The following is a 14,892-nucleotide window of genomic DNA, read 5'->3' as shown; positions in this document are numbered from 1 at the left end:
CCCGGCCCCTTGCCTAGCTCCACAGCTAGCAACATAGCGCCTTCCCCTCCCTTGTCTGCCTTTCGCGCATTTCCAGTGCATTTATCTCTCTTCTCCAATGACATCTTCTACATTTTCTGCGAACCCCCAATGAAGCCATCGAACGACAGCGGCTAGCTCCAGCCGATCTCGCTGCCTCATGGAGGGCAAACTTCATCCGTAAACGGCATATCGGCTGCAGCACCTGCCTGCCTCGGTTACTCTCTCCCCAGCTATCACCGCTATGCCTTGTGGGTTTATTCCCGCTAGATTAATCATCGCCACCATGAAGGCGGGAAAGTGCGAAAGGGCGCCCGCGACTAGCTCATCTCGAGCTCCAAGGCGCGACGTTGGAGGTTGTGGATGAGTCTCTTCACGCATCACCACTAGCTGGCTCGATGCGCCTTCGTTTCAATTATTCATACACTGTTTTTATGCTGCTAGAATAAGCAGCGGGAGCTCGTTCGTCGGTACGCATTCGCTATTGGTCGAGTCTGGGATCTCATCGGCGCCGTCATCAGCACTATGTCGCACAGCAACCTTACCCAAGACGCGGCCGCGGGAACGATACTAGGAACCCACGCACAGAACACTCCGCCGTCACCCAAGTCATACACTTCAGACAAGTCCCGCGTAATCGAGGACGTCGAAATCGAAGAGGACCGCGCCTCCATATCCTCAGCGTCGACGCATTCCGATTCGATCAACTCGGCAGTAGATCAACGTCCGTCGATACATCATACATGGAGTAGGAATACAGGGCACTCCTGGCCTGGCGATAAGGAGGATGCGATTGCGACTGTCACAACGAACGCGACGCAAGACCCGCGCTTCGAAATTGACTTCGAGGATGGAGAAGACCCGGAAGACTGGTCCATGTTGAGGAAGGCTGTTGTCATCTTCTTCATGAGCTTTTCAACACTGGTCGTAGTTATGTACTCGACAAGTTATACAAGCGGCATACCGGGCATGATGGCAACATTTGGCATTCAGTCGAAGACGTTAGTGATCTTGGGGATAACAACCTACTTGTGCGGTCTGGCGATTGGATCACTGCTACTGGCACCGCTTAGTGAGATGTATGGCAGGAGACCCGTCTACCTTATCGCTGTCGCATCTTTCACCATCCTCGTCATACCATGCGCTCTGTCGAACAACCTAGCTCAGATCCTCGTCATGCGCTTCTTCGGTGCCATCGCGGGCGCGGCTATGATTTCCAATGCTCCAGGCACCGTCTCCGACATATCCAAGGAAGACTATCGCGCATTGGCTTTTTCGATATGGTCTCTAGGGCCAATGAACGGACCTGTCTTCGGCCCTCTCGTTGGTGGCTTCGTCTTCCAAGCCCTAGGCTGGCGCTGGACGAACTGGGTCGTCATGATCGGCTCTGGCGCATCCTGGTTCATGGTCTTTCTGATCCCAGAAACATACAAACCAGCGATTCTCCGCGCCAAGTCAGCCAAGAAGCGCAAAGAAACGTCCGACCCACGATACTACTCTCGCTACGATGAGAAGAAGGCTTTCTGGCCTCTACTACGGGAGAACCTCTACCGGCCGCTTAGTATGGCGGTCAACGAACCGATTTGCATCTTCTGGGACGTATACATAGCATTGGTCTACGGAGTTTTGTATCTGTGCTTCGTTTCGTACCCCATCGTTTTCGGTGAGCTGCGAGGTTGGTCGCCTGGACTTGTTGGACTGGGTTATATGGGTATTGGCATTGGCGGTGTCATCACGATAGCATCGGAACCGCTGCTTCGTCGCATGATCAACAGTCATAAGAAGGACCCAGAGACTGGTAAGCCATACCCAGAGGCTATGGTCAGTGTGGTTGTCATCGCCGCGGTATTGGTTCCCGTGGGCGAGATGATCTTTGCTTGGTGTGTATCCCTCCCCATCTAGATGTCGTCTGTACTAACATGATTACAGGACATGCACTCCCAACGTCCACTGGATTTTCCCCCTCATCGCCGGCATCCCCTTCGGCGCCGGAAACTGCGGCGTCTTCATCTACGCGTCAAACTACCTCGTTCACTCCTACGGCATCTACGCCGCGTCCGCTCTCGCTGGAAACGCCGTCCTACGATCCGCCATGGGTGGTGCTCTTCCCCTCGCAGGTCCAAAGATGTATCAAAGTCTTGGCCCACATTGGAGTGCTACAATGCTGTCGCTGATCGAGTTTGCGCTCATACCCATTCCGGTAGTCTTTTACCTCTATGGACATAAGATCCGGGAAAAGAGCGCCTTGATCAGGCATATGAGGGAGGATAGGGAGAGAGTTGATGCGAAGAAGAGGAAAGCTGCTGAGAGGATGGAGAAGATGAGGGGTGGTGTGCTTGATGAGAAGAAGTTAGACGTTTGATAACCTGCATGTATGAGGATCATCGATACACCGAACTAGACTATTGTTCACCAAGATGCATTTGCACGGCTGGTATGATGCCCTATGCTTTCTGACCAACGCGTACAATGTCATGAGCATCAAAGCAATCCTCGTCTACTCCACTAACAATACTCCATGTCTCACTTCCATCCTGCTCTTCCCCCAGTATCACATATCCATCTTGCGAGTCATCACCCCAGTCACTGAGATCGCTGCTCCAGCCCTGATCATACTCGTCCAGCTTCTCTTCTTCAACTCCCTCTCGCTGCATCCTCAAATCCTCATCCGCCTCCATCCTCCCCCTCAACTCCCCGCTAACCCACTCAACAAGACTACACCTCTGCACCTCCTCCGGCGCCGGAACCTCCCACTCCGTCCCCACCCCAAACTCCGCACAAGCACACTCCCGATCCAAAGTGCACCAACACGAACACGTACAAGTCCCCCCACCCACCTCCGAGCATTCATATCCGCAGCCAAGGAACCAACACCCAGACAAGTTCCTATGCCACTGCCAGGTATACTCGCCCCACCACCAGAAGCCTGGTATCACGGGTAGAGCGGGTTCGTTGCGGCTACGGCAGCGTTGTTTGAGGATTTTAGGAAGTGTGAGAATGCAGGCTAGTGTGGCGTGGGCGCGGATCTCGGAGAGGGAGGTGGGGAGGGTTGTTTCGTGAGGTTTTGCGAAAGGCGCGGTAGGGATGGTGGCGCTGACGCGACCGGGTCGCCTGCCGTCGCGCATGGTGTGTGGGAGGATGATCAGCGGCGCGGGGCTCGTGGGTTCGCCGTAGATATGTATACGGCGTTCTTTGACGTGCCGCATCTCTGCGATGCGACGCCGAGCCCAGGTTCCAAAGTCCTCGCCTGTTATAATGTCCCCGGTGGCTGTGCCCTCGAAGATGTGGGCATTCTTGCCAAAGAGTTCGTAGGCTTCTATGTCGTCCATATGCTCCATGTCTACTTCATGTGCCCATCTATCGTAGCAGTCGTCCTCCCATTCCTGAATGTCTGCCTGTTTGTACTCGTGCCGAAGCTGGTTCTCTCGTGCGAGGCGATATCGGTCGTTGCGACGACGCTTGTTGCCGCTGTAGATGCGCTCGGGGTATCTCTTCGATCGTTGGCGTACGCGACGGGCTGAGCGGAGGTCTCTGAACGGGTGGTCTGAAGTCCGGCCAGCGGCATTCATCGCAGGTTCGGAAGGAAGGGTAAGGAAGCCGAAGGGCAGGTCCTCGTGTGTTTCTGGCAACTCGCCCATACAGGCTGTGCACCAGTCGGCGGGATGGCCAGCCCATTCGAGCGTCTTCTGCTTCATCCTGACAGGTTCGAGGCGAAGGGCTCCTGGAGCGACTTGCAGACGGAAGGCCTAGCTGTGTAAGTTATTCAGAGGTTAGCCATCATTATAGCAGTCCCAAGTGACCATGAAGCCCCCTGGCTATGTCATCATGAGGCGTTCTACAATCTTCGCGGCTCAGCCCTCGCGCGATGGGCGAGGGCGCATGGCTGCGCAGAAGGGCGGAAGTCGACGGGAATGTTGCCGCAGGATCCAGCGACGACGTTGATCTATAATCAATGTGTGTTTGTAATCTTCCGTATTAGGCGCAGGCTTGCAAAGCACTTCTCTTGTACCAGATTATAGTGATTGTTCAGATGGGTGTGGAGAGGGACGGTGTGGTGACAAAGTTGGTGTTGGGCGCAGCTGCGTTCAGAAGGCGCGTGGTAACTTACTAGACACCCGCAATCGACGGCTTTTGTGGAGTTGCCTAATTCGGACCAATCGCGAAACAGCACACGGCCACAACCTCCAATGCCTCATCTCAATCTCAGATCCACTGATTTGATGAATGCGCTGTTAACATTCGCACAAAATGCTGTTAATACCTGAACAACACCTTGTCGATATTGCTAATCCTGGTTGATCGGTGAAGTCTTCAGAGCACTTGTCAGATATATGTCTCAAATTGAGGGTGTATCTTCTTTGACGCTGAGTACAACTCGCATAATGCAAGCTTTTTCCGTAAACAGCCAACAAAGCTCTAATACACGTGAAACTCTTCAAGCTCAGGTTCGCTAGCCTGCAACTTCCTTGAGCACATATGACGCAGTCGCTCGCGAAACTTCGTTTGATTCGACCATTGAGGAGAAAACGCGATGCTCTTAATTTGAACGCCGTTCCTACCATCAGAACAGGGGCGGACAATTATCGGTATCTCGACACCTGGACATCGGATAATGAGATCACCTGGCTTGACATTTCGTCGACACTCGCCTATGCTGGCACGTCCGAGCGGTCCCGGGTTGGACCCCTGGAACAGTATTGTTGAGTCGTCTGCTAGAGCATTGCACACGGCGATATGGGTTCTGAGTAAATCAAGTTCTGTGGCCTTTGAAGTTCCCCAACTCGAGCCATCTCGCAAAAGGGATAAAAGCGCTGGGACCTCCTTGCGTCTGTGTCTGCATATGAAGCGTTCCCAACAGTCGAATTGAGCGAAAGTGCCGATGTGTCCATAGAATGGTAAATTCATGTTCGTTATCTCGAGAATCTGAAGCAGTCGTCCCAGATTGTGAATGTGTTTACGATATTCGGCCTGCTGGTATGTCGACTGAGTCTTGTAGAAGTCGAAGGTTGCAACGACTACGCCTTGTCGACGGCCATGGATTGATATCGCATGATCGCCCACCATAGAGATACGTATATTGCCTAGATTTTGGCGATCCTTGTCGTCTGCAACTTCACCAGGGGTAGCAAGAACTCGTGTCCGGTCAACATCACCAAAATCGCAATGTTTGCTGGTGCCGAACGGACACGAGCTCTTCTCACCGCTGGTGACGTGATTAGAGCGAATGAGTCTTTCGATATCACCCCATTTGTTCTCTCGGTATTCATTGGGCGTCCAATCCGGTACCCAAGACGGCTGCCCCTTCATGTTGTTCATTGCAGCGATCAGGACTAGATGGGGTGACCCTGTTATCTGGACCAGAAGCCGAGAGAACGAAAAGTAGATCGCTTCCTTGGATTCTCCATAATCTACCTGGGGAAGAGGATGCCGGGTGCGACGTTGCAAGATAGCCCAAAGGCCAAAGGCCATGTCTTTGGACACTGCAGCATCTCGGGTGTAAACACCGTCAATGAGATCGTTCACGTTGGTTTGGCGTTCTCCATTGCGGTACAAAACGCGCGGGGATGATAATAAGACCAGGCGTACCATCATCACGAGAATGATGAAGACGGCTGTCAACGAAACGGCCAGAATTACTTTGCGCTCATGAGGATCGGAACCAAGCAAGGCGGACCAGAGCAGGAAAACGAGTAATAACCCGAGGAAGTAGAAAGTTGCTCGATCGGTTAGGCGGTGAAGTCGACACATGCGTCTCGAAAATTCTGCATAGACTTCCAAAGAGGAGTCGCGCGCAGGATCTGAAGTTGTGCACTCCGGATTCATGTCTTGCCTACTCATAGCAACTCTCTTCCAAGGGCACATGTAAGACCCGAGACGAGGGCTCGCAGTAGCCAAAAAGACCAGACTGATTGCGAATCTGTCCCAGCAGATATGAGTGCTGCCGCAAACTATAATCGGGTTGGAGGCGAGAAGGATCTCTTGGTAGGTCCAGAGTCTACTGATCCAAGTCCGCTGTAGCAGATCCAAAAGGTCCGCTTCGGTTGCGTATTTTGTTTCTCTGTTGAACAATCGCAGTATGTAAGGACTCAGCGGGCCTCGCCATGTTCCGACAGAATCTTCTCAAGTCAGCGTAGATACGAGTTCGAGGTTATGACGCTTACCATGAAACACGAAAGGGTGCCTTGTCAAGCTCCAACGTGCTATAGTAGCAGAAAAGGCTGCGAGAAATGGGCGCCCATAATCAGCTCCGGGGGTTTTGGTATCACCACCCAACGCCTGGAAGTAGTCCAAGAAGCCAGCGGTTTCCATATATTCAATTGCGCGATCGGTTTTCTCGTTACCTTCGCCGAGCCACACGTACACAGTTGCTGCTCGCGAGTATACATCTCCCATCAGCGGAATCTGGTGTTCCTTTTCCTTCGTGTTCTTCTGGTCGATGCAGATCGCATCAATCCATATCGTAAAAGCGCCAAATCGCGTGCGTAGGTGCTGTAGCGCTGAATAGCCATTGACAGAGACGACGATGTCCACGCCGTTGCATGTAATAGTTCGATTGTCTTTCGGTGAGCCCCAGACGTAAGAGATGGCGGTAAAGTCGGGAGAGGTCTCTAGATCCACGATGCGGAGATGACCGACTACAGCGGCTGCTTCAGTCGACGCTCCATCGACATCGAGAACGCGTATGCACTTCGAGCTTGGAGGTATAGGTAACGAATGGTATGGCGCTGCGGCGGAGCCATGGGCCATGACAATTGATGCCTATCAACAAAGCATAATAAACCTCGGGTTCTGCGAAAAGGATAGATACGGCGGAGAGACGCGCTGCAACATGTCTATTAACGGTGTAGACCACAACACATGCAGGGGCAGCCAAGGAAACGTGGCTTGAGCGAAACTGTATTGTTGACTATTTCAGGTTGGCTTCGGTTCACGATGCTATCAAGGAGGCTATTGGGGGCCGGCCCGCATGATTGTATGGCTTCGCAAATGCTGTCTCTCAAATAAGGGACTTCGGGATGCCGTAGGTAGATTTGAGTAGGTACACATCGCCCCCAAGTCCATGGACGATTCCAGGGGCGTTGGTGCAGGAAATGAAGACGGTGCTTGAGCTTAGCTGGGTGCATATCTCCGAAGCGCCCAGGGCTGCCAGCCTACCAGCCACCCGCAGCCGCAGCCGCTCCTTTCACCACCTGTGCAGCCTTTCCACGGCAACAGCAGAAGATGACCGCGAGGAAACAGCCGTCGCGATAGATTACGAGTGTCGCACCTGGCTCGAGCGGCTCACGCGACGTTCGAATCGAAGCAATGTGTGTCTTGCGCAGTGCTGCGACATCTGCCGAAGAATGATCGACTCGGCTTCGCGATGACGTAATGTTCGCCTTGCACTGATTGATGATGCCAACACGCCCGTGAGATGCATTCCCGCCCGCCTACTCCAATATATCTTTTATATATCCAATCTGAAGAAACAAGACCAGTGGAGTTTGGAATATTGGGATTTGTTCACCATGGCCTCAAACACCTCGTCCACAGTCCCCCTCTGGATCGACAACAAGCCCATCCACACGCAAACCACCATCCCCGTGACCCAAGCCAGCACCTCCAAAACCATCCACCATGCCTCCTCCGCCTCCACCACTGAAGCAACACAAGCGGTCGTCTCTTCCTTCTCCGCTTTCAAATCTTGGCGCTCCACTTCCCACACAACCCGTCGCAACCTCCTCCAAAGCGTAGCCACCTACTATGCCGACAATGCCTCTATGCTCATCGCCGCGCAAATCGCCGAAACCTCCTGCACAGAAGCCTGGGCGCGTACAAACGTCAACCTCTCCATCTCGTACCTCAACGAAATCGCCGCACAGATAAGCAGCGTAACAGGCGTTATCCCCCCAACCGAGAAACCCAACACACAGGGTTTTGTGTTCAAAGAACCCATCGGACCTGTCTTGTGCATCGCGCCCTGGAACGCCGCACTCGTGTTAGCAACGAGAGGGATAGCAAGTGCGATAGCAGTTGGCTGCACCGTAGTCTTCAAAGCGAGTGAACTGTGTCCCCAAACCCACGGACTTATCACGCAAGCTTTCGCCGAGAGTGGGTGTCCAGATGGCGTGTTGAACCAAATTCAATGTGGGCGGGAAGATGCGGCTGAGGTGACAGAGACGTTGATAGCGCATGATGCGATTCGCAAGATTGAATTTATCGGCAGCGCGGAGGTGGGGAAGAAGATCATGGGCATCGCGGCGAAGTATCTCAAACCGGTTTTGATGGAACTAGGCGGGAAGTGTCCGGCGATTGTACTGGAGGAGGCGGATTTGGAGGAGGCGGCGAAGCAGTGCGGGATGGGCGCTGTGTTGAATCATGGGCAGATTTGCTTCAGTACTGAGAGGATCATTGTGATGGAGGGGGTGGCGGAGAGGTTTAAGACGTTGCTTGTGGAGGCTATGAAAGGGGTGGAAGGACCGGCTGGGTCCGCGGTGTCTGAGGGTATTAAGAAGCATGCTGCGGATGTTATAAGGGATGCGCAAGAGAAGGGCGATGAGGTGCTTGTTGGTGGGGTTGAGGCTACTTCTCCTGGGGGTGGGCTTGCGCTCAAACCTACGATCATCGTCAATCCCTCGCCTTCATCCCGTATCCTCGACGAAGAGACGTTCGGTCCTTCCGCTTCGCTTTACGTCGTTTCTTCAGATGAAGAAGCCGTCGCGTTGGCGAATCGCTCAGCATATGGTCTCAACGCTACGGTTTGGACGCGCGATATGGCTCGTTTCATGAAGATGTCGCGGGAACTGGAATATGGTCAAGTTCATGCCAACAGCATTTCAGTGTACACATCGCCTACTGGAAGTCAAGGCGGCGTCAAAGGAAGTGGGTTTGGGCGACAGAATGGACAGTGGGGACTAGACGAGTTTGTTGTCGAGAAGTTTGTCACTTGGTGTGGGTGAAGTGGGAGGCCTTGACATTACTCAAGAAAGACCACGCATTCAGGAACACGCAAAGGTTAATTTTACTGTTTTATTGTTTCAGGTGATGACCACGTCGTACTCTCATATACGGAAAAGTCCAACACACCCCAAGTATTAGTACCAATAGGCAGATTATTATTTCCTTCCATCCTTCCCCCTCAACCCAGAACGTGGACAAACACCAATGGCCCTTACCAGGTAAAAGTCATCAACTGGGGGTTGAGCACAATTGGCAACAAAAAGTGGAAGACGACCACGGTGCCCATAGGCCAAACGGCAATGAGCTCCTTGATCCTCCAATCCTCTTGTAGAGCAAAAGCCATGGTAATCATGATCGCAGTCATGCCAATGCAGAACATGAAGCTCCACTTGAACTTCCTCAGCACCCTGCTGATGGCGACGAAGAAACTGACTTGTTCGGTTTCCTTGGAAGTGGAACCCCACTCAAGAGGCCAGCTGACGAAATGCGCGAGGAGAGCTTGCGAGACGTGTAGAGAGATGCCGCCGAGGAAGATGCTGAGGAGAGGGATCCATTTGATGTTTGTCCAGAGGCCGCCGAAAAAGGAACCCTCGCCGATGCGGTAGCGGAGGACGGCGAGAGCGATGTTACCGAGGACACTGAAGACGATGATGATGGCAAAGTAGACTGATGAGTGTTAGTGATGCGCGAGACGAACAATGACGTGATGCTTACCGCGGAAGGAGTTGATGTAGTAATGGTCTAGCCATCCGTTGAAGAAACCAATCAAGAAGTAATTGAGCATGGTGAGAGCCCACGAGCAGCCGAGAGCGTAGTAGGTACCGATGTAAGCCATGATGGTGACTTTAGATGCGAGAGGCATGTTGGAACTGATATCATCGAATTAGTTGACGGACAGATAAGACGACACGATCTCTGAAGATCTACTTACAAGATGAAGGTGCGGAAGAGCTTGGTGAAAGGACCTCGGGTGAACCAGTAGATCAAAGGGTTGAAGATGAGTTCGTTGCAGCCATATGCATACCTAGAGATTGTGAGTTAGCAGCCGTAAGAGAGAGACGTTGGAAAGGGCAAGCATACTTCTCCCAACGGGCAAGCTCATCGTATACGGTAAGCGATACACCCTCCTTGAAGCCATCACCCTGGTATGAGGCCAATCGAATGATGTAACCAGCACTCTGCAGCCGCAGACTCATATCAAAGTCCTCAGACACCGTCTCCTCGGACCAGAATTTGTCGAACGTGTGGCCATCTTCTGTGACCTCGTAAGCCACCTTCTGAAGTGCCTCCCATCTCAGGATAGCGTTGTGGCCGACAAAAGGCGCGACGTCCCCACCAGCGACAGCAAATCGGATCATGGTGTAGATCATGTTGGTGAAGAAAGTGATGCCGTTTTCGAAGAAGCTGTTGGTGACGTTCATGACTCCGGAAGAGTACTGTAGGATGGCCACTTCCTGACCCTGCTCCATTTCGCTGACGGCCTCGAGCAGGCAGTCCTTAGGCACACGGGTGTCGGAATCGACGAGGAGAATGTGGTCGCCAATGCGGATGTTACCATCAACCCAAGCCCTGCCCTCGTGTTCAGCCCTGACAGATTCCAAGACTTCCCTGTAGAGGTCAGTCTCGTCCAGCTGGCTCCAGTTCTCTCCACGTTCATGTTGTGCCATAACCTCTTCAACCCTGCAGCTGATTCTTAGGGCGTAATTCATGTTGGATGCCTTCTTGAATTTTCCGGGGCGGACAAAGACGAACGGATCCGGTCCGTGCTCGCCCGTGGGATCATGCCTTGGGCGCGCCACCCAGCCAATGCCATGCTCGTCGTAAAATTCTTGGCGCTCCCTGGATTCCTCGGCTCCGAGAACCTGCACTGGGAAACGTCAGTGGGGCTTACATTACGCACTGGCGCAGCACTTACTTCCGTCGTCGTTGACGAAGATATTGGCACTTCCTCCCTGAAGCTCGTAGGTAGAGATGGCTTGCTTGAGCGACCGAATGGTGGGCTCAATGACACTGCGTAAACCCTCCTTGTAAACGGGCATCTGGATGGTTACATGTGGAAGCGGGCCGTTAAAGGTATCACAGTTGAGGCGCCTGGGGGCTTTGCCGGAGTAGTAGCGGCTGTTCTCTTTCATCTGATCGGTGGGGCCAATGATTTGGGCAAAGTTACCAACCAGCGCTTGGAAGAAGAACTAGTAAAGTCAGAAGCGAAATCATAGAGTGAGACATATGGCTTACCAATGATAGCCAGACTTGCGCGGGCAAGCAAATGAGGAAGAGCAGACGAAGCCAGTGCTTTGGGGCTTGGAACTCTTCGATCGCGATCTGCCTGTACCCGGATCCGATCGCTACCGTCAGGAGAAGAATGGACATTCCGCAGTAGGCAGCTTGCCACATCTTCATGTCTCGGGCCTCCTCACCATTGGCTTCTCTAGAATCGCGCGAGTCGTCGTAATCTTCCATGTCATTTGCGGGGTTCTTCCCTGACTTCTCCAACTCCAAGTCGTGCGCATCATAGCCGTATTCAGCTCCACACATCATCCTCATCATACAATTGATGATGAACTCAGCGCGTTCGAGCGTCAACTTTGGGTCATCCTGCCACACTACCAGCATGCCTCGTGAGGCGATGAAAGCAGCGGACTGACCCCTCTGACAGTGTGGCAAAGCTTCAAAATCGGGAACGATTTGCAAGCGAAGGCCGCTCTGAATTTGCACATACTGGGTATTGCATCGCTCAAGAATGTACTGGATGGCCCTGGTGTTGACGGTCATAGCGCACTGCAAAGTATTAGTGACAATGCCGTGCGGGTGTTTGGCGTTGTTAGACTCACTCGGACGTTCAACTCGGTAACAGCTTCAATGAGACCTGTACCGTCGGTACGAAGCGCATCGGGAGCGCAGGAATAGCGTCCCCTTGACTTCTTCATGAAGACACCTTCGCCAGCTGATCCAAAGGTCCATACCCGCTCCTCCTGCTTGGTGTGGAGCCAGTTGGCCAGGAGCTCAGCCTTGACGTCGACAAGAGCATCTGTGCGCACGGTACTGTCGCTGCCGTGGATGCTGGGAGCCCCGCCGGAATGAGCGCTAGCTGGGCCAAGCTGCATAGGTGTGAAGCTAGCCGGTGACTCGTCGCCAGCTCGGGGTGTTGGCGCCAGAGGATTTTGGGGGGGAAGTTCCTCGCTCCCAGGAGTGTCGTTATGCGGTCGAGAGACATTGTCTCCTTTTCTGAAAATGCCGGGTAACCTCATTTCTGCGTCTTCTCATATGAAGCCAGGGTGGAGAAGGTTTGTGCGATGTGCGTCTGAACGACGAAGAACAAAGGTGCACACGGATGTTAGGTAACGACTGAGAAGAAGGTAACACCAAGCGGGCAGCGAGGTGAAGAGATACTCAGCCTGATATTTAAAAAGTGCACACTTTTTCTAGGTGTACGTGCGGTGGGAGAAGTACCCACACTACTATAAGCGATTACCAGCAGCCACAACTGCACGAGTTCAGTATGAAAACAGTGTAGTGTGGCGATAGGCAATTGGTACTGGTACGCCTAACCTGTATTGAAGTTGTCTTGGGTGAGCCATGCAGGATAAGGTGGACTTGGAGCTTCATGGTGCCACGGAACCCCAGATAAAAGTAGTCTTGTTGGGTCGTGGTGGAAATCGCGTCTGTGCTCTGTTACATGAGCGCTACCGCATGCTCTTTCTTGCCTCCACAGCCAGTAGATACAACACTCGGACATGTAACGAGGTTGCTCATGGAGATAAGATGCGCTATCATCAGTGACATTGGAACCGTACCAACTTGAGAGTGTTTGTAGCTTTGGGGCTGTTTTAGCCAATGACTCGGCAGTGTGTACAAGTGCCAGATACCCCTAAGCCCTGTGAATATGTCGGAACTGCCTGGCAGATCGTTTAGGAAAGACGCGACAGCGTTTCTGTGTGTGTGTGAGATGACGCGATGCTGAACATAGCTTGTGGGTAACGATACGCGAACGGGAGGTCCGCGCATCCAAAAGAAAATCCCATCTTCTTACATGAAATATGGTCTTGGGAGGCCAGGCGTCCTTTGTGTTGCCACTGAGGTGGGGCGCCTATAGCTTAACAGCGGGCCAGCTTTGCGCGCTTTAGACCACGCGCATCGAGAAAACCGTAAAGCCCGTCATTGCTACGCAACAATCGTGTCTTATTACCAAGATTACCGCAGACCTAGACGATTAGACAAAGTGAGGTTGGAAAGATCAACGGTTCTTTAGCGAGGACCCACGCGTGACGAATCCGCGTCGCTGCGTTCGCATTGCCAACGATGTCGCACCACCGATACAAGCATGGACCGAAAGAGAACGAAAAGAGATTGTGTACGAGCCTGTAAAGCCATAGCGACCACAAGATCACCGCCTCGCCACAAAGATTGCGACGGGCCCAGCAGCGCCAGAAGAGCTCTGGTCTTTGGCCCAGACACGTGACCCTTAACGGATACGTTTACTGCTGGACAAAATGGAAGACAGTTGCATGATTTTCATTGGTGTGTGAACTCCGTCGCGTAGAAGACTTTGGAAAATGCCGCAAGTTTAGTCATCGAATCCTGGAATATGGTGCGACCCACGTACTCCATGCGCCTGGGCGAAAAGTCGACAAGATGTAAAATTGGAAAGGAAATGGGGAGTTTGGGATCTCAAACACGGCGGATTTTAATCGGCAAGTCTAGAGAATTAGTATATCGCTTCCACAAGCAGTGCATGAAGTCACTCACCTGTAGCTCACTAGTGTGTCCACACGATGGTTGCTTGTGCTGAAGCTGCGCAGCTGCACCTTCTCCCCATTCTTGATCTCCTTGGCGTCACTGTCACCCCACTCGAGAGGCACTTCAGAGTCCGCGTCGGCATAGACAAGAACGTTGAAGGTACAGTTTCCGTCCAGCATTGGTAGGAAAGTCACGGAGGCGGTGATCTGCCTGAAGACAGACTGGATCTCGGCCTGGATTTCAGCTTCGGTCTTGTCTTCTGATGCTTCGCTGGCACTGGGAGTTGTCAGCATGTGTTCAAAATGGCTGGCCTTTTTCGCTCACTCTGGAACGGAATTCTCTTGGTCTGCCGTCTTTTTGGAAGATTTTGCCTTGGCGCTCTTTCCGTAGATTTGTACGTCGAATTGCCAGCGTTCAACATGCTCTCCAGTCTCTTTGCTCGTGATGACGATGACAAGCTTTGAGATCTTGCCCCCGTACATCCACTCCTTCAGCTGGCCCATGATCTTCTTGATGTAGGCCTTGACTTGGTCATCGGCAGTCACTGGGAAGGTTAGAGTGTGGCTGATGGCAGGACTGGCAGGTTACATACCCATCATAGTCAAACCATATTTCTTCACGCTGCATCTCGTTAATGGCTGGTTGGGGTCGAGGTGTAGTACAGGCTTACGCGGTGAAGTCCTCGGCGGGGTACACGCCTCTTTGGAACCTGAGCAGAGTAAGTCACCTAGGTCATAGGCTACAATGCGCTCATCATGCTTACAGGATGGTGTTTACGGAATACTCAAACTAATTGGGGTAAGCGTAGGATGCATTGCTTGGCCTGACCGACTTACAAACTCATTGACGAGTTTCGAAGAGCCCTTGAGCGCAAGCTTGTGCACCTTGGAGGAATCGCTCTTTGAGGACTTTGATTCGCCCTTTGAAGATTTGGACTTGGAAGAGGTCTTGGGTTGAGACATTGCGGTGATAGCGCGTCGTGAAGGTTGGCGGTGTGTTGTTTACGGGGTTTGTTGATAGGGTAACTGCGACCAGCGTGACCTGGCGGAACAGGAAGCAACGAGACAGCGCAGCAAGGCTGTTCAGAGAGGGCGCAATCGACGACCGAGTGTCTCCGAAGATCAGAGTTGGGCCTAGTATGCTTGCGGGGTACTGGAGATGTTCACGGGTCGGATGGGAGGTCTGGTAGTGGGTCGG

General features: G+C 52.7%; 6 protein-coding genes across 6 annotated transcripts; 2 read left to right on the top strand and 4 right to left on the bottom strand.

The window, feature by feature from the left end:
* Positions 1–543: 543 nt before the first annotated feature.
* J4E85_006686 (uncharacterized protein) lies at positions 544–2,380 on the top strand (the record flags this gene model as incomplete). The annotated part of the gene is made up of 2 exons (XM_051470922.1): positions 544–1,898; positions 1,948–2,380. 2 exons carry the CDS (start codon positions 544–546, stop codon positions 2,378–2,380), a joined length of 1,788 nt encoding a protein of 595 aa, XP_051325132.1.
* Positions 2,381–2,601: 221 nt separating this feature from the next.
* J4E85_006685 (uncharacterized protein) lies at positions 2,602–3,713 on the bottom strand (the record flags this gene model as incomplete). Its single annotated transcript, XM_051470921.1, has 2 exons — positions 2,602–2,624; positions 2,840–3,713. 2 exons carry the CDS (start codon positions 3,711–3,713, stop codon positions 2,602–2,604), a joined length of 897 nt encoding a protein of 298 aa, XP_051325131.1.
* Positions 3,714–7,526: 3,813 nt separating this feature from the next.
* Positions 7,527–8,957, top strand: J4E85_006684 (uncharacterized protein; the record flags this gene model as incomplete). The annotated part of the gene is made up of 1 exon (XM_051470920.1): positions 7,527–8,957. The coding sequence occupies one exon, from the start codon at positions 7,527–7,529 to the stop codon at positions 8,955–8,957; it is 1,431 nt and encodes a 476-aa protein (XP_051325130.1).
* Positions 8,958–9,169: 212 nt separating this feature from the next.
* J4E85_006683 (uncharacterized protein) lies at positions 9,170–9,820 on the bottom strand (the record flags this gene model as incomplete). The annotated part of the gene is made up of 2 exons (XM_051470919.1): positions 9,170–9,624; positions 9,673–9,820. The coding sequence occupies 2 exons, from the start codon at positions 9,818–9,820 to the stop codon at positions 9,170–9,172; spliced, it is 603 nt and encodes a 200-aa protein (XP_051325129.1).
* A 65-nt stretch (positions 9,821–9,885) lies between these two features.
* On the bottom strand, positions 9,886–12,062 carry J4E85_006682 (uncharacterized protein; the record flags this gene model as incomplete). Its single annotated transcript, XM_051470918.1, has 5 exons — positions 9,886–9,982; positions 10,039–10,825; positions 10,874–11,147; positions 11,194–11,736; positions 11,790–12,062. 5 exons carry the CDS (start codon positions 12,060–12,062, stop codon positions 9,886–9,888), a joined length of 1,974 nt encoding a protein of 657 aa, XP_051325128.1.
* A 1,580-nt stretch (positions 12,063–13,642) lies between these two features.
* J4E85_006681 (uncharacterized protein) lies at positions 13,643–14,657 on the bottom strand (the record flags this gene model as incomplete). The annotated part of the gene is made up of 7 exons (XM_051470917.1): positions 13,643–13,655; positions 13,705–13,971; positions 14,020–14,239; positions 14,288–14,316; positions 14,366–14,404; positions 14,459–14,484; positions 14,532–14,657. 7 exons carry the CDS (start codon positions 14,655–14,657, stop codon positions 13,643–13,645), a joined length of 720 nt encoding a protein of 239 aa, XP_051325127.1.
* Between the last annotated feature and the right edge of the window lie 235 nt (positions 14,658–14,892).

This window comes from Alternaria conjuncta (genome assembly GCF_024043145.1).
Source record: "Alternaria conjuncta strain BMP 0040 chromosome Unknown scaffold_9, whole genome shotgun sequence".
In the NCBI taxonomy this organism is placed as follows: Eukaryota; Fungi; Ascomycota; class Dothideomycetes; order Pleosporales; family Pleosporaceae; genus Alternaria; species Alternaria conjuncta.
This window is presented reverse-complemented; position numbering and strand designations above follow the sequence as displayed.